At 34.0% G+C, this 18,874-nt stretch overlaps 1 protein-coding gene and 1 long non-coding RNA gene across 2 annotated transcripts in view; both read left to right on the top strand.

Annotated features, from left to right (window-relative positions):
- Positions 1–5,927: 5,927 nt before the first annotated feature.
- On the top strand, positions 5,928–9,024 carry LOC146737821 (uncharacterized). The gene is made up of 2 exons (XR_014930749.1): positions 5,928–5,964; positions 8,908–9,024. It is a non-coding gene; the product is annotated as an uncharacterized LOC146737821 (long non-coding RNA).
- Positions 9,025–14,753: 5,729 nt separating this feature from the next.
- The window catches only part of LOC100377119 (uncharacterized), a 53,144-nt gene continuing 49,023 nt past the window's right edge, over positions 14,754–18,874 (top strand). The window contains exon 1 of the mRNA XM_085504821.1: positions 14,754–17,096. Within this exon, the coding sequence (XP_085360947.1) occupies positions 14,754–17,096 (2,343 nt within the window). The remainder of the gene's footprint in view (positions 17,097–18,874) is intronic.

The raw sequence follows: 18,874 nt of genomic DNA, 5'->3' as shown, positions 1-18,874 counted from the left end.
GTCTGATAGGTTCACATTGTCTTATAATTGTCTTTCTGGTTTTTATAGATGTTGAACAGATGACAAAAGTTCAAATACTTTTTGTTTTAACTATATATAATTATATGCACGCAACCTGACCCTTTGACCTCGATTTTGGCGTGGACTGAATATTTTATTTTAAACAATATTCTGACGTGAAATACAAAATGTATTTCAACACAAGTACGACATGGTTGTCTGGGGTTTCTTTCCTGATTGTTGAGTCTTCGCAATGTGTTTTGTATAATTATTGTTGTTTTCCCCCGATGCTGAAGGACCGTAAAGCTAAATGGCAGTTACATACATGGGCTGAGTGAAAGAAAATATTTCTAAGCCTAAAATAAAACCTAATATTACACCTCTTTGTGTATTTGTTAATTTTACATATGTTTGTCATGACAGTATGTTTGTAAATATCTAGAAAAATCTCGTCTTTCGTTGATAATTTCGATTGTTTGTTTGGAATGTCGATCCCCATTGGTTTCTCCATACTGAGTTTAGGAAGGGCGTCGATCAACACCGTGACAATCAGCCGAGAGAAGACAAACATTGACCGTAATTCATGGAGATCATGTCCGTAATTTGTGGGCTGAAACCCAAAATAATTAATCAAGTATTATTATTTTAATATATATTTTATTTTACATCGCAAAACTAAACCATGCCCAAAACAGAGCTAGAGTTGTTCGCGGTGAAACAACCGCATTGAGGACGATGCAACTTCAACTTGCCATTTCTTACCTTGAAATAAAAAAAATATAAATTCGAAGAGCATCGGGGAAAATATTAATAATCATCCTTATCAATCGCTTGCTTTATTTTATTCGAATCCATGAAATTCACGATTTTTTTTACATTTGTTGGCAACTTCCGCGCTAAAAAAGATTGAAAATGTGGGTGTGGTTATTTTGCAAAGTCCTGTTGATTATACGGACAAATATGGTTCTGTGACCCAGTTCGTGCTCCAATCAGGTGACTCTCAGCCAATCAATGATGTTGTAACAAAGCATATTTGACGCTAATTGAAGGTCGTCGTACAATCCAATCACCGGCGTCGATTCACATAGTTGTTTGTGCTGTGACAGGCTTCAAAATTATTCGCTGAAAAACATATATTTTGACAAACTGATAGAATTTGACCTTAGTTCAAAAAGAAAATACTAGGTTAAGATACATTAGAGCTCACGCGAATCAGTTTTCTCTGCAAGTTGTGAAATAAAGTAAACCAGAGTAGCGTCGATGATTTTCAGCCCTGAAGGACATTGAATTTTTCATCGACTGGCCACCAAATAGTTATGGCTATAACTAGATTTGACACGTTTTTCTTTTAAGCCCAATAAATTATTCATACATGTCAAGCTCTGTTCGATTTGTTCAGGGCATGTGGCCGTTTTTAGTCGAAAATATTTTTTGTGGGAACACTTTTGCGGTACGTATACAGTATAGACCGAGCTCATTCAATGATCGTGACTTAATTTTAAAAATTGAATGTCAATGAATTTTACCAGACGTGGACCGATGTGGATTCGATATCGTTATTTTTGGAATTAATCACTAACATTTCCTCGTTTCTCTGCTCTGTCAAAAGGAGTTACCTAAGCTTTTTTCACGTAACTGTCTCATTAAAATAAAAATAAAAATATTACATCTAGAACAAGCACCCAAAACACGTAACAAGAGGTCCCAGTTCAGTTGCTTTCACGATACAAGTGTAATACAGCTATTAGATTTGAAGTGTCGTTCATAATGTAATAATAGTTAATACTAGTTGTATGTTCACACTTCACTATCAAAACCACCATTTCGACCACCCATGTGCCAGTTTTCAGTGTTAGGGCGAGCGGTCAATGTTTTCAATAAGCGAGCGAGCGAAAAAAAAACGCGATTAAAATGCGGTCGGTTTCCGGTCGGACAAGACCGCGTGGTCGGAAATTAAGCGATAAGCGGTCGATGTAAAAGCGGAAGGTTGGGCGAAATGAGTACTGTATGACCATGTTTCTCCGACGAAGTCTCGACTGACAATAATGCTGACAATGGACGTTAGATAAACACGCATTGTTTGCAACTGGAAGCTTATCACCCGTTATATCAGAATCGTCAACAACAGAGTATACAGATAAGATTTTATCATTTAATTCCTTCCAAAGATAAACACTATGCAAATATCCACGAAACGGCAGTTGTAGTCTTTTCTGCTAGTGTTTTAAAACACTAATTTGAGCAACGTTATTTCGCAATTTCGATCTTTTGTAAACCTGGGGTGATGTATCAAGGTCTAAAGTAACCGTTTTATCAATTTTTGAAAAATCAAGAAAAAAGTGAAAATTTCCCTTCTCGCTACCTTAATACAGTAATCATATTGGGCCACGCACCTCCTTTGGTTGGTGTGTTCAAGTAGCTCCCTGGTATGTTATATGGTCAGCATCTGATCACGACGTCCTCTACCGATGACCACATTCTCCTTCATCGAAGCATAGAATTTAATAACAGCGACAAAATCATTGTTGTGTTCCTGGCTCTGTGTTGTGCTCGATACCACCCCTATAACTCGGGGTGGAGGTGGGGGGTTGTCCGGTGATTATTTTCGCAGAATAATTCATGGTTTTAAATAACTTTTAATCAATGGTGTGAAAGTGGCACAATTTATTGTGACCAAGTGTAAATGTAATTCTCTAATGGTGACTAGCGAAGGGTTATCGTACAACAGAAATGCTGTAGTTCAAGTTGCATATCCATCTATTCCTCGGTGCCATTTTAATTCTTCCATGTAAAACAGAGTGATTTTTTTCAAATTTGTTGATGTAAGATACTTTTGTTGTGCACAATGCGTGTGTGTGTTTTTTTATTTTTTCTACGGGGCCTACTAGTACCTTACCAGACTAATGGCCCACCCCCTTGTGGAGATGAATAATTTATGTGACACTTTGACCCTACATCGACAGGAAGTAAAACTGGTGTGCACGATACGAGGTGCAGTGTCAACAACAACATGTTACGGTAAACGAAAACGCATAAATTAACCACTGCGTACACCAATCAAAAACTACAATGATCAGTATATTGCCGACGAGACGACTGCTGTTCAACTTCCTTTACCAGGCTGTGTTTTGAGAAGACCCCGGCCACCCTGTCTAATGTGCATTACCAGTTATATATAGTGATCAAACTGTCGTTGTCTTGAGAATGGAGTACTGTCTGCTGTACTGTAAGCCCCAGGGCACTACGTATCATGTTATGCGCTTGCTGTTTATAAGTAAGTTAATGATAGCGCAGCCTGATTTAGTTTCACGGTATACCGCATGTGAATGATGGCTCTGACCTAAGTCACCATTGTATTGTACGTTACATGGTCGGCGGGGATCGTGATCAGGGCGTGTTGAATTTTGCTGTTCATCTAGATCGTGTGTTCTTGTACATTAGATTTAACAATAGCTCTGCGTGCATGACGTACTAGCTACCTGGTAAACTAACTTCAAAGTCAAACTAAGTTGCGGAGCAGACCACATGATTTTGTGCATTAATTGTTTTTAGGGATGGACCATTAGAAGCTCTGGGGTGGGCGTTGTTTCTTCGAGATTTAGGAGGGCAGATTCGTTGTTATTGATCCCAGCTCGATTATTTTTCCATATTTTTTTTTGTGCATTTTTAAAAAATTCTCTCACCCCAGGTTTTCTAATGGTTAGTGCATTACTTTAAACATAATATGGGCCCATTTATCCAGAAAGAAACATTCTATATTTTTCTGTTCAAAATGTTAAATGATCAATCTAAAGCACAGTCTGGTTGTTGCTATACCCCAGACTACAGTAATGGTCTGTGTTCCGTGCTCAGTGGCAATAATTTATTGCAAAGATGGTGCAATACATTATATACTAAGAAATATCTGACACTGGGGTATTTTTAAATATTTTTAAAGTGCTTTGGTTGGCAGCGCATTTCATGTAAATAAACAATGTATTTTACACGTGTTATATACGTCGCTATGAGTCCCATATCGAACAGGACGCGCCGCCCTTTAATATACTTTTTAAACATTTTATCTATATTTAGACGTCCTCCAGTAAACAGGTGTTTACAACGCATAGGACCTCCCATCTGTGTAAATGTTGTACTGCCTAAACCTAATCATATTACATGTACAAATATTATTAAAAATGAGAAATATCCTTTTGAAAGAATATGTTCATTTAATGTTTTGTAAACACTTCCTAGGTTTTCATAAAAAGCCACCAAATATTGCCTCAAGGAGTGAACTTGGTCATTTCCCAATTCATTTAAATGTTAAACATTATATTTTACATTTTTTCTAATATTTTTTGGAATCTATGGATTCTAACATTTTGGTTTTTGGCGTAATTTCAATTGATGAGTTGGTGGTAAGTAATCATGTTTTTAGCGTAATTTCAATTGATGAGTTGGTGGTAAGTAATCATGTTTTTAGCATAATTTCAATTAATGAGTTGGCAGTAAGTAATCACATTTTTAGTGTAATTTCAATTGATGAGTTGGTGGTAAGTAATCATGTTTTTAGCGTAATTTCAATTGATGAGTTGGTGGTAAGTAATCATGTTTTTAGCATAATTTCAATTGATGAGTTGGTGGTAAGTAATCACGTTTATAGCGTAATTTCAATTGATGAGTTGGTGGTAAGTAATCATGTTTTTAGCGTAATTTCAATTGATGAGTTGGTGGTAAGTAATCATGTTTTTAGCGTAATTTCAATTGATGAGTTGGCAGTAAGTAATCACGTTTTTAGCGTAATTTCAATTGATGAGTTGGCGGTAAGTAATCACGTTTTTAGCGTAATTTCAATTGATGAGTTGGTGGTAAGTAATCACGTTTTTAGCGTAATTTCAATTGATGAGTTGGTGGTAAGTAATCATGTTTTTAGCGTAATTTCAATTGATGAGTTGGTGGTAAGTAATCATGTTTTTAGCGTAATTTTAATTGATGAGCTGGTGGTAAGTAATCACATTTTTAGTGTAATTTCAATTGATGAGTTGGTGGTATGTAATCATGTTTTTAGCGTAATTTCAATTGATGAGTTGGCAGTAAGTAATCACGTTTTTAGCGTAATTTCAATTGATGAGTTGGTGGTAAGTAATCATGTTTTTAGCGTAATTTCAATTGATGAGTTGGTGGTAAGTAATCATGTTTTTAGCGTAATTTTAATTGATGAGTTGGTAGTAAGTAATCATGTTTTTAGCGTAATTTCAATTGATGAGTTGGTTGTAAGTAATCATGTTTTTAGCGTAATTTCAATTGATGAGTTGGTGGTAAGTAATCACGTTTTTAGCGTAATTTCAATTGATGAGTTGGTGGTAAGTAATCATGTTTTTAGCGTAATTTCAATTGATGAGTTGGTGGTAAGTAATCACGTTTTTAGCGTAATTTCAATTGATGAGTTGGTGGTAAGTAATCATGTTTTTAGTGTAATTTCAATTGATGAGTTGGTGGTAAGTAATCACATTTTTAGTGTAATTTCAATTGATGAGTTGGTGGTAAGTAATCATGTTTTTAGCGTAATTTTAATTGATGAGTTGGTGGTAAGTAATCACGTTTTTAGCGTAATTTCAATTGATGAGTTGGTAGTAAGTAATCACGTTTTTAGTGTAATTTCAATTGATGAGTTGGTGGTAAGTAATCACGTTTTTAGTGTAATTTCAATTGATGAGTTGGTGGTAAGTAATCATGTTTTTAGCATAATTTCAATTGATGAGTTGGTAGTAAGTAATCACGTTTTTAGCGTAATTTTAATTGATGAGTTGGTGGTAAGTAATCACGTTTTTAGTGTAATTTCAATTGATGAGTTGGTGGTAAGTAATCATGTTTTTAGCGTAATTAGTCCCTGTCTAGTCTTATTCACTAGTTACTAGAAGAACTAGTAACCTTATTTGATTTCAAAAACTTCAAGAAGGCGGCATAAGAGACGTGTTTGCAAAGGTAAGTTCTCCAGTTTCTACAAAATTGAATGTATTTTGGGGTGCGATTGGTGTACATTCCGTGACGTACGTACGGACGTGAATATTATGATGATTGCCAGCTTTATATTCTTGTGAAAAGCCAAAAAAGCAAACAATTGTCTCCAATCTACGAAACTAGTTTGTAAATTGTATACCCTGTCAAATTATTGTACACGGACGATTAATTCATGGGGACATAGTTTCAAGTAAAATCGTTATCCGGTCTTTTGCTTGTGTTGCGATTTCCGAAATATCCACAACTCAGGGGGGGGGGGGGTGTCCCTGTGTCGATCAACTTATTCATTATATAATAGTAGGTTGCCTATGATTATATTCGTATTTTTATGTTGTGAGCATTAAACTGTTAGTTGTAATGAAGATTTTGTCGATCTCGTGCGATTCAACATGGCCGATGTGCAGTGACAACACGTGTATGGACGGTCGGTCGAGTAGTCTGCAACGGACCATGAAATCGCCCGGCATTTTTTTATAGTTTTTTTTTAAAAATATTTTAGATACTTCATTCACTCCTGGCGCCTAAAAGAGTCTAATTTATATTGTACCATAGTAGTCATTGACACATATCATGTGAATAGCCCGAATGGGTAAGCTTCGTTTCGAAGCTGTTATTTCTGCGAACAATGTTAAATTATTCTTTGAATGCTCAGTTTATATTTTGAAAACAACTAATTTTTTGATTAACAAAAAATCATGCCGTTTTCCCCGTCAAAATCAAAGCATAAAGATCTTGCTAGAACATCGGTAAATCTACTACCGCGTTGCGTTCACCACGAGGTCACTGAACCGTCATTAACAAATTTAAATGAGCCACGTGTAAACACAGTCACTTGGGGGCTGAAAATCCATAAATACTAATTTTCAAAAAAAATCAAGGAAATACTCGCTGTTACGGCACGCCTGATTGGCTGAAAATGAGTATGCGCACTTGATTTACCCAGAACTCTGTGCGAATCCCCCTTGATTCTGGCTGCTGGCCATTTTCATTCATGAAATCGTCGGATATCATCAGAAAATGCGGGATTTGTGCAGTTTTGAATAAAACCAAGTTACCGATTATGAACAATGGTTATTAACGTAACACCTGATCCCCTCTAAAATTTTTGTTTCGCATTTTAAGGTAAGAAATCAACATTTGAAACCAACATGGTGTCGATTTACTAGGTGCCGTGTTTCACAACTTGTTTATTTATATACGTATAGCGGATGATTTTTTTTTTAAATTAGTATTTATTGATTTTCAGCCCCCAAGTGACTGTGCGTGTAAATGAGAACTTGACGGATATCGTATCTCTTCGAACATTTACATTTGACCGAAATCATTCGTTTACGATGAATCTAAGTTGAATATTACTTCCAATTTATATAAATTCAACGAATTAAATTTTTGTGCGTTTTTATAATCATTACTGAATAATAATCAACAATTGCAATACTTCGAAAACAAGTAAGTTATTCACTTGCGAAACACAGAATGACCAGATTGTGCTACCGTGATCATTCGCTACCGGTACTCTATAACGACTAAGCAATGTATTCGTGTTTGTATTTATTCGAAACTTCTTTTAGAACATACTTTACCTTTCGCTATCAACAAGATTCTAAAAAAAATAATGCATGTTACAGTATGTGAATTTTTTGGGGGGATTCAATTCCAACATTTCGCGATGTCTATGAACCAAAGGCCTTTCACTCTTCTCTGAGTGTGACACCTAAACCAGAGGTTTTATTGTGTATAAACTGCCACTAAATGAAAAGGCTGTTGAACCTTATTAAAATTTATAAGTACATGTTATTATGCATTTCATTATGAAAACTGACTAAATTAAATGTGATCTTATTTTTAATTATGATTATGATTTATATCGGTAATGACGTTTTCATCCAATATTAATTGTGCAATTGTTAAAATGCCTACCTACACATTTATTGTTTTTGTTTCTGTTGCCCTGAAATAGACATTTGTAAAAAAAAAAAAGTAAAAAAATCATGCTTGATTAAAATTAAAAAAAAGAAAGATGTAGTCATGTAGCCCCTTCCTGTTACCTGTTTTCAACTTCTTCCAAAGTAAAACTGGCAAAGCCTTGTAATTGCCATACAATCATCAACTGTGGAAAAACTTGTATGTTATTGAAAATCTTTATTTTGTTGTTTGTGAATTAATATAATATTTGAAATGGCGTAATGGTGCAAAATATTCTCAAACAATCGGTCTTCTGATGACACTACACTGCGCATTTATGCACAGTCAGTATCCCAATGCGCGATCACAGCTTACTAAGTGATGATGGTGGTTGAAATGGAAAACTGAATACAAAAATCCAGTAACATCTCAAACGAATTTCCGTCTGCTGTGAATGCATGTTTCGTTGCATCAAATAAATAACCCAATTTTATGATAGAAGCTTGCGATCTTGTGCCATACAGGGTCAAGTGATTGAGCAATAACAAATGTGATTTTATGTATTACCGGTAGGTCATTGAATGTATCCAAAAACATGGTACCAATGATCTGAAATTTCAGGAGTGCTCGCTGAAGGTTTATCAATCCTGCGTATTGTCTTGTTCTTTTTCAATCCTGCATTTCAGTTACTAGAATTCATACTAAAAAAATAGTTTCTGTTTTTCTTCTAATAATTCGGCCACTTTCAAAAACAAATATTTTTCCATGATCGAAATGCAAGAAGAATACAAAACTACTGTGATTTCATAGCGATACCTGTAGGGCCATTGTCAATTAGTTCGCCTGATCAACACAGCGTTATACATAGGACTGATATTGAATCACGGAGAGTAAAATCTTGTGATACTAATCTCTAGAACCAACTCAGATTGGTATATATGTCTTATGAACCCACATGTGTATATCTTTGACTATACTCATTTTAAACTTTTTTTTTTACAGTGGTGCTGTGAACTGAATTTTTTCTGGGTTCCTACAACATGGAGTGTCAGGGACTTTATTGAAATGTTGTACACAAATTTCATAAAATCCTGAATATATCTAGAAGTCAAAATTAAATGGTTTACAATATTTTATACCCATTAATAATGATTGAAATGCAATAATATCACTGCACTAAAAAGACTTCAAACAATTATTGTTACTTCTCCATTGAAGGTTATGAGCAGACCAACCTTTACTTGCTCTGAATACTTTTACAATTGTTTAAATTAACAGATGTTGTTCTATGTACAATGAATACATTTTAAATAATAAACCTTACTGTGTTAATAACAAATTGTATTTGACAACATGAGAATGATTCTGATGCCCAGTGATGATGTTCAAACAAACCCAGGTCCTGGTAATATACTAAGACCTGATTAACAAAGAAGTCATGTACATCAAGGTTCACTCAGATTTATGAATGCAGTTTCTTGAGCAAGTATACATGTATGACAAATAGTTTTGTTGCACTTGTGTACTCTGAGATTCTGAACATGGGTCAGTGGAAGTTTTTAGTTGTCAGTACAAAACTAGATCATCGGAAATCACTTTATGATGAGTTGTAACCACAAAGAGTACATATTTATTCACCTGTTTGCAGATGTTCTTTGTACAACTTTATAATCAAATAACGGGGACTGTGACATTTCATGTCTTGTTTCAATTGATGAGTTGGTGGTAAGTAATAACGTTTTTAGCGTAATTTCAATTGATGAGTTGGTGGTAAGTAATCACGTTTTTAGCGTAATTTCAATTGATGAGTTGGTGGTAAGTAATTACGTTTTTAGTGTAATTTCAATTGATGAGTTGGTGGTAAGTAATTACGTTTTTAGCGTAATTTCAATTGATGAGTTGGTGGTAAGTAATTACGTTTTTAGCATAATTTCAATTGATGAGTTGGCGGTAAGTAATCACGTTTTTAGCATAATTTCAATTGATGAGTTGGTGGTAAGTAATCACGTTTTTAGCATAATTTCAATTGAGTTGGTGGTAAGTAATCACGTTTTTAACATAATTTAAATTGATGAGTTGGTGGTAAGTAATCATGTTTTTAGCGTAATTTCAATTGATGAGTTGGTGGTAAGTAATCATGTTTTTAGTGTAATTTCAATTGAAGAGTTGGTGGTAAGTAATCACGTTTTTAGCGTAATTTAAATTGATGAGTTGGTAGTGAGTAATCACGTTTTTAGCGTAATTTCAATTGAAGAGTTGGTTGTAAGTAATCATGTTTTTAGCGTAATTTCAATTGATGAGTTAGTAGTGAGTAATCACGTTTTTAGCGTAATTTCAATTGATGAGTTGGTGGTAATTAATCACGTTTTTAGCGTAATTTTAATTGATGAGTTGGTAGTAAGTAATCACGTTTTTAGCGTAATTTCAATTGATGAATTGGTGGTAAATAATCATGTTTTTAGCGTAATTTCAATTGATGAGTTGGCAGTAAGTAATCATGTTTTTAGCGTAATTTCAATTGATGAGTTGGTGGTAAGTAATCATGTTTTTAGCATAATTTCAATTGATGAGTTGGCAGTAAGTAATCACGTTTTTAGCGTAATTTCAATTGAGAAGTTGGTGGTAAGTAATCATGTTTTTAGCGTAATTTCAATTGATGAGTTGGTGGTAAGTAAGCATGTTTTTAGCATAATTTCAATTGATGAGTTGACGGTAAGTAATCACGTTTTTAGCGTAATTTCAATTGAGAAGTTGGTGGTAAGTAATCATGTTTTTAGCGTAATTTCAATTGATGAGTTGGTTGTAAGTAATCATGTTTTTAGCATAATTTCAATTGATGAGTTGGTGGTAAGTAATCACGTTTTTAGCGTAATTTCAATTGAGAAGTTGGTGGTAAGTAATCATGTTTTTAGCGTAATTTCAATTGATGAGTTGGTGGTAAGTAATCACATTTTTAACGTAATTTCAATTGATGAGTTGGCAGTAAGTAATCATGTTTTTAGCGTAATTTCAATTGATGGGTTGGTGGTAAGTAATCATGTTTTTAGTGTAATTTCAATTGATGAGTTTGTGGTAAGTAATCACATTTTTAACGTATTTTCAATTGATGAGTTGGCAGTAAGTAATTATGTTTTTAGCGTAATTTCAATTGATGAGTTGGTGGTAAGTAATCACGGTTTTAGCGTAATTTCAATTGATGAGTTGGTGGTAAGTAATCACGTTTTTAGCGTAATTTCAATTAATGAGTTGGTGGTAAGTAATCACGTTTTTAACGTAATTTCAATTGAATCACGTTTTTAGCGTAATTTCAATTGATGAGTTGGTGGTAAGTAATCACGTTTTAACATAATTTCAATTAATGAGTTGGCAGTAAGTAATCACATTTTTAGCGTAATTTCAATTGATGAGTTGGTGGTAAGTAATCACGTTTTTAGCGTAATTTCAATTGATGAGTTGGCAGTAAGTAATCATGTTTTTAGCGTAATTTCAATTGATGAGTTGGTGGTAAGTAATCATGTTTTTAGCATAATTTCAATTGATGAGTTGGCAGTAAGTAATCACGTTTTTAGCGTAATTTCAATTGAGAAGTTGGTGGTAAGTAATCATGTTTTTAGCGTAATTTCAATTGATGAGTTGGTGGTAAGTAATCATGTTTTTAGCATAATTTCAATTGATGAGTTGACGGTAAGTAATCACGTTTTTAGCGTAATTTTAATTGAGAAGTTGGTGGTAAGTAATCATGTTTTTAGCGTAATTTCAATTGATGAGTTGGTTGTAAGTAATCATGTTTTAAGCATAATTTCAATTGATGAGTTGGTGGTAAGTAATCACGTTTTTAGCGTAATTTCAATTGAGAAGTTGGTGGTAAGTAATCATGTTTTTAGCATAATTTCAATTGATGAGTTGGTGGTAAGTAATCATGTTTTTAGCGTAATTTCAATTAATGAGTTGGTAAGTAATCATGTTTTTAGCGTAATTTCAATTGATGAGTTGGTGGTAAGTAATCACGTTTTTAGCGTAATTTCAATTGATGAGTTGGTGGTAAGTAATTATGTTTTTAGCGTAATTTCAATTGATGAGTTGGTGGTAAGTAATCATGTTTTTAGCGTAATTTCAATTGATGAGTTGCTGGTAAGTAATCACGTTTTTAGCGTAATTTAAATTGATGAGTTGGTGGTAAGTAATCACGTTTTTAGCGTAATTTCAATTGATGAGTTGGTGGTAAGTAATTATGTTTTTAGCGTAATTTCAATTGATGAGTTGGTGCTAAGTAATCATGTTTTTAGCGTAATTTCAATTGATAAGTTGGTGGTAAGTAATCACGTTTTTAGCGTAATTTCAATTGATGAGTTGGCAGTAAGTAATTATGTTTTTAGCGTAATTTCAATTGATGAGTTGGTGGTAAGTAATCACGGTTTTAGCGTAATTTCCATTGATGAGTTGGCGGTAAGTAATCACGTTTTTAGCGTAATTTCAATTGATGAGTTTGTGGTAAGTAATCACGTTTTTAGCGTAATTTCAATTGATGAGTTTGTGGTAAGTAATCACGTTTTTAGCGTAATTTCAACTGATGAGTTGGTGGTAAGTAATGTACTAATAATTGAACATATCACTCTAGAGCACCAATAAAATGAAAACATGATAGAATTTTGATTTTTGTCGTTCATTTCAAAATCCTATTTTTGGAAGGACGATGTTGCCACCACAAGCATAACTGAGAACTACAGCTAAACTTTAAATTGTGATTACTTACCGCCAATACGCCAGATATTGAAAATGAAAGTTTAATCCATGCAGTTTTTAACAGTGAAAAATGTCCTGATAAACACTGTGTTGCAGAGCAATGTTAAAAGATTACTGAAACTTTAATGATACCTTAATGTACAAAAGATTCAATCCAAAAGTAAATTTAAATTAGAAAGTAAAACTCAGGGTGTTTATGTTAGCTACTGGCAGAATTACTTCAAATAAAATGGAAGAAAAAACAATTTTTAGTTCTAATATTGCTTCCAAAAATATCTCAATCTGAAAATAGTAAATTATAAAATGCCTTTAATAAAAATTAGAATTTCTTCATGTTTCTTGCTACAGAGAAAGTGTAAAAAATGGAATACTTTAGTAAGGGTATGATAGGCATACTAAATGTTATAATATTTGAACAATGGCAGATATTAGCCCTCAATTATGTACTTTTGAGACTTTAAAATTTACTTTTGTGCTGTTTTGGTAAGAGTGTTATAGCATGTTTTGTCAAGTTTGTATTTTATATTTTTACCTTGCCCGTACCATCAAAGATGGAAAAGAAAGGTACATTAAGAGAAAAAATTTTGTCTGGCGTTGTCGTCGTCCTTGTTGCTGTTGTTGTTGTTGTTGTCATCGCTAATGATTATTATTGTCTGCACAATAACTTTACTAATTCTATTCCAAACTTCATCAAACTTGGTCACCTTATTCATCAGTATGAGTTTGAACAACAGATGTCCTGTATGAAAATATCATGCAAAAATTGAGAAAATCTGATAAAATATTTTGACTGTTTATACTTGACTGATCACTGGTGATACCATCAAAGGTCACTGATCTCAGTGGAAATATGCATTGTTGTATGTGTTCAATGAAGCAAATCATTTATCTTGTAATAATATCCTTGGTAATGTACTGGTATCTCCCAAATCCCATGGGAATACTATTACTGGGTTTCAAAACCAACTCATGGAGCATATTTTGCACAGTCTGATACACTTTTGCAAACCTACCAATAAAACAAGATGTCAGAAAATCAATATAAGCACATATGAACTGGATGCTAAACTTTGATCAAGATCTGAAGCTAATAGAAAATCTGTTTAGTTCAAAGTTTTCAAATCAAAAACAATACATAAAAAATACATAAAAAGCAAAACGTTGCATCCACATTTTGAAAAGAAAATTGTACTAAAATATATGTATTCTGTATTTGACAAACAGAGCAATGACAGAGCTTTTATAATACCAATTTAAAAAGCATTTCAAAAACAAAGATTGCAGTGTTTGAAGATGTAGATTCTCAGGAGGCAACAGCACTGTTGACTTCTCTCTCCACTGGACACCAACTAACTATTTAAGTTGATTTGCATACAAAGCAGAGCTTGCAACATGATAGCTATTCATAGAGGGTGTTTTTTTTTTTACTTTTCATATAATACAGTAGTCACACAATGAATATAATAAGGCAGTTCATATTTGTCTCAGTGAATCATTAATTTTTGACATACACCTGTACAAAATACTTGGACAAAACCCAGCTAAGATTTTCTGTTATCTAAATGCAGCACTTTTTTTCTACGATGAGGCATTTGTTTTTATACTAAAATACCTGAATTACTTTGAATAAAGCTGGAAATTATGTCCCCTAAAATAATTAAACAAATTAGGCACCAATGTTTTTGTAAGATATTTACATTTATCAAGGACATTTGGTAGACTGATTCCCTACTGTTTGTTCAACTAATTCATCACTATCAAGCATTTCTGCCTTTCCAGAACTAGATCTCATTCAGGCCTGGAAACAAACTTAGTGTGTCCATTAAAATATTGGTGCACGTCTTTTTTCCAGATTGAATTTAAAATGGCTGACTGGCAACCATTTTGTCTTGACTGATCACAAATTGCATAAAAACCAAGCATTTCTGTCATTTCAAAACCTGATATCTGTCATATATGGTTATATGTCATTCACCTTTTGACATATAACCATACCTTGGGACCTTGATATTTTTCCAAATATTCTCTTACCAGATCAGATTCAGAATGGCTTACTGATGGCCATTTTTTTAAAAACAGCATGCTGTAAATGAAATCAGAATAAGATGGTAATCAAGCTAAAAATTTGTTTCTTTTCAGTGTTTGTGTTGTTTCCGATTGCTGTTTCCACGACTACCTTAGTGGCAAATTTTGATATGCAAGGCATTAGTGGTACTATACAATTTGAACAGACAGGCAGTGGAAATATAACCACCATCACTGTAATGTTAACAGGACTAGAAGAGAATGTATTTTATGATTGGAACATCATGGAATTCCCTGTATTTTATGATCTTAGTGATAAATGTGCTGTTACTGTTCTTGGAGATTCGGTTTATGACTTGGGGCTAGCAATTAGCTTGTTGACTTCGAGTCTGGTAGATGGTGACATGTATACTGTCACATCTGTAGAGTTGACAGGGGTACACAGTATACAGGGCAGGTCAATACTCTTAGACAATGGATCAGACCGTGTGTGTGCCACAATAAGTCTAAATCAAGATATCATTAATGCTGTAGCTATTTTACACATGCCTGTTGCCGGTGTCATCCTGTTTCAACAACTTGCCAGTGACAGTACAGCTGTTACAACGATAGATACAGATCTTTTTTATGTGGATGGGACAACAGGGGATGTATATGATTGGTCAGTTTATACTAATACTAATGGTGTGGACTATGAGACATCTAATTCAGGGAAATGTGATGATACCATCTCAGTTTACAATCCTATTGGTAGTGACAATACTAACTGTGGAACCAGCATGCAAGAAAACTGCCAAATTGGACATTTATCAGGAAAGCTTGCAGGGCTCACCATTGGAACTTATAAAGGTGTTGCCATTAATCACTTTGTTGACACAAATTTGCCACTTTCTGGTGAAAATTCTATAATTGGTCGTACATTAGTTATTTTAACCAGCAATGGTGAGAAGCTTGCATGTGGATATATTACTCAACTGAATAAGAGAAAAGTTACAAGTGAATTCAACTCTGATGGTGTGACTGGGACAATCAGCTTCAGTCAATCATCATCATTACACCCAACGTTAGTAGAAGTCAACCTAAATAATTTACAAAATCAAGCTCATACTTACCACGTTCATGAATTTCCTGTTCCACATAGAAAGACAACAGATGATAGTTTATGTAACAGTTACTCAGTTGGAGGCCACTGGAACCCATACAATGTTGTTGATAGTCCGGCGACTGGTACTAATGACCAGTACGAAATTGGAGACCTGAGTGGAAAATATGGAACAATATCAGGAACATCGTTTTCCGGCAGTTATATTGATTTCAATTTACCATTATTTGGCCAAAATAGTATTATTGGTCGATCCATTGTTATTCATAAATCAGATGGTTCACGGTGGGTGTGTGCTAATATTAACTATCCCACATCAACTCTGACAGCAATTGCCGTTTTCAATGCACCTATTGGTGGATATATCATGATGCGACAAGATGACAATGATCCTTTCTCTGATACGTCTGTTTTTGTGGATATTGCTTATGTTGATGGCACTGTACGTACAACCAATCATGATTGGCATGTTCACGTTGAAAAGCTTGCTGATGATTACTTGAGTGACGAATCAAGATGTGCTAGCGTCAGTGGGCATTATAATCCCTATCAAGTTAGCTTAGATGACTCATACAGTGCACATTGCAATAATGAAAATCAACAAAGATGCGAACTGGGAGATTTTGCAGGTAAACATGGACAACTGGTAATCGCTAGTGACCTCAGCATGATTGGTGGAAAGGCATTTTTTACAGATACACAAATGGCCCTGTCTGGAACCGCATCAGTGATCGGTAGATCTATTGTTATTCACGAGTCTGAATCTGGTACTGGGCGTCTGGCATGTGCTGATATCCATGAATTTAAACATGTAGTTACCAGATCTGATAATTGGAGTGATGACTCTATCTTTGGGTTCGTGGAGTTGACCCAGACTTCCTTATTTGATCCAGTTACAGTGGACATTGATCTATCCGGACTTCAGAGTTCAGCCGGAGGTTACCATATACATATTCTCCCGATTCTATCTGGTGCAGATCCTGTGTGTGGTGAATATTCTGTGCAAGGACACTTCAATCCATTTGGAATATTAGGCAGTGCAGATACTGGAACTCATGATATGTACGAGGTTGGAGACCTGAGTGGCAAGTTTGGAAGTTTAAATGGTCTTGATTTCTTGGCAGCCAATTACAGTGACTATAACTGTGCACTGACAGGAGCACAGAGTGTGGTTGGAAGATCTATTGTGATTCATAGAGATGACGAATCTGGATCACGATGGTCATGTTCTGATATTGTAAGCCAATTAGATTCCTTTCAATACAAACTGAACGCTGTTGCATCGTGGGATACATCCATCTTCTTGGGGTCCATTTCATTTGTAAGTACAATTTATTTGTTTTTGAGTCAGTATAATGATTTGTGTGGAATAATAATTCTAAATTTAAAAACAGAATACATCTTTGAGCAATATTTGAATGAACTTGACACTCATAAGAGGAAAATGTTGACAAAATTTAGAATTAGTAACCATGACTTGGCAATAAAGGAAGGCAGATATTCATTTCCTAAGAAACCTATAAATAAAAGAATATGCAATAACTGTGACACAAATTCAATTAAAGATGAAGAACATTTTCTATTAAATTGCCCAAAATATTACACACACAGGGAAAATTTCATCCAAAAAATTATGACACTACTTTCATCCAACAATAAAAATATACAGTTCACATATATACTCTCAAGCAAAGATTCTGACATAATTATAGAACTTGCCAATCATATTTACACAACAAAAAGATTTATTTAACATTTAAATACTAGTTAAGTTCTTTTGTTTTTTGTACAATTCTTACATATATCTTGTTATTATTTTGAAACTTTTTTTTGCTGTACTTATCCTATGTAAATCTTTTTACACGAAGGCAATAAAGTTATTATTATTATTATTATAATGTAATATTATGAGGTTATTACAAGGATACTGAAAAGTATGTACGTATCGACTGACAAAGGTGGAGGTTGATACGCCACGCACTGTCTGAGTGCATACTTTGCATTATCCTCGTAATAACCTTATTATTATACATCTTTTCCTTGATACATCATGGGAATGCCGAAATCTAAAAAGTTTAGAACAAAATCAGCAAATTTCTTTGTGTGGAGTCCAGTCAAACCCTGATGGCAAGGTTTTTGAGGACGCTTACACGCGTAATCATTCCATATTTGGAATTTGCATTTCCTAATATGGTAGGAGGAAAATACCTCGTAAAATACAGCCAAATTACGGCACACTGTAACTTGTGTTACAGTGACAGATTTATAATACATGTAATATATAATAATAGCAATTTATAGTGAATTGTTATGGTATATTCAAAAGAATATTACTGTATAAGCAGAATGTGCACAGTGACACATCATATTACAAAGAGTGAGTTTTCTTAAAATGGTACAACATTTTTAAGTCCTTCACTTAATTGTGCTTTTAATGGTCAATAATTAGGCTTTTTAATTTATTCTTTTTATTTTGCTTGTCTACAACTCTGCAACCAATTCTTCTTCATTCTGGCAAAGTATTGACCACTATTAACCATAACAAAATTACATCATTTCTGTCACTGTACTCATTCATAGGGACAAGTGGTTATTATTTTTATAACATCATTGTGTTCTTAACACTAGACTGGAGTGGTTACTTTACTGACCTTTAGCAATTTGACTGATTGATCACTTGACCCATAACAATATAGCAAGTGGTTATTGTGATGACACAATGGGACCTCTTTATTAACCGTTGATTTTGCTATGAAAAATTATATTGTTTTTTCCTAGCAATATTCAAATCAATTCACCTCAATGTTTTGAACTTTTTCAAAAATAATCATTTGATGGTCAATTTAATAGAACGATTAAGTATATATTATATTTGGAGGTAATTAACAATGTGTTCTCCTACTGGGCAAGGATAGCACATGGAAAGTCCCCGATTCTGACAAAGATAGCTTTACAAAATGAACTGGATCTACACGAACAAGGACAGAAATCATTTGTAACTTTTATAAAACACATGTTAAAAACACTTAAATGTAACAAACTCTGGGAAGCTAATAATCTAAATTCTAAAAACATAAAAAGAATTATTCAAAATAAACT

Source organism: Saccoglossus kowalevskii, chromosome 10, assembly GCF_978046115.1.
Source record: "Saccoglossus kowalevskii chromosome 10, keSacKowa6.1, whole genome shotgun sequence".
In the NCBI taxonomy this organism is placed as follows: Eukaryota; Metazoa; Hemichordata; class Enteropneusta; family Harrimaniidae; genus Saccoglossus; species Saccoglossus kowalevskii.
This window is presented reverse-complemented; position numbering and strand designations above follow the sequence as displayed.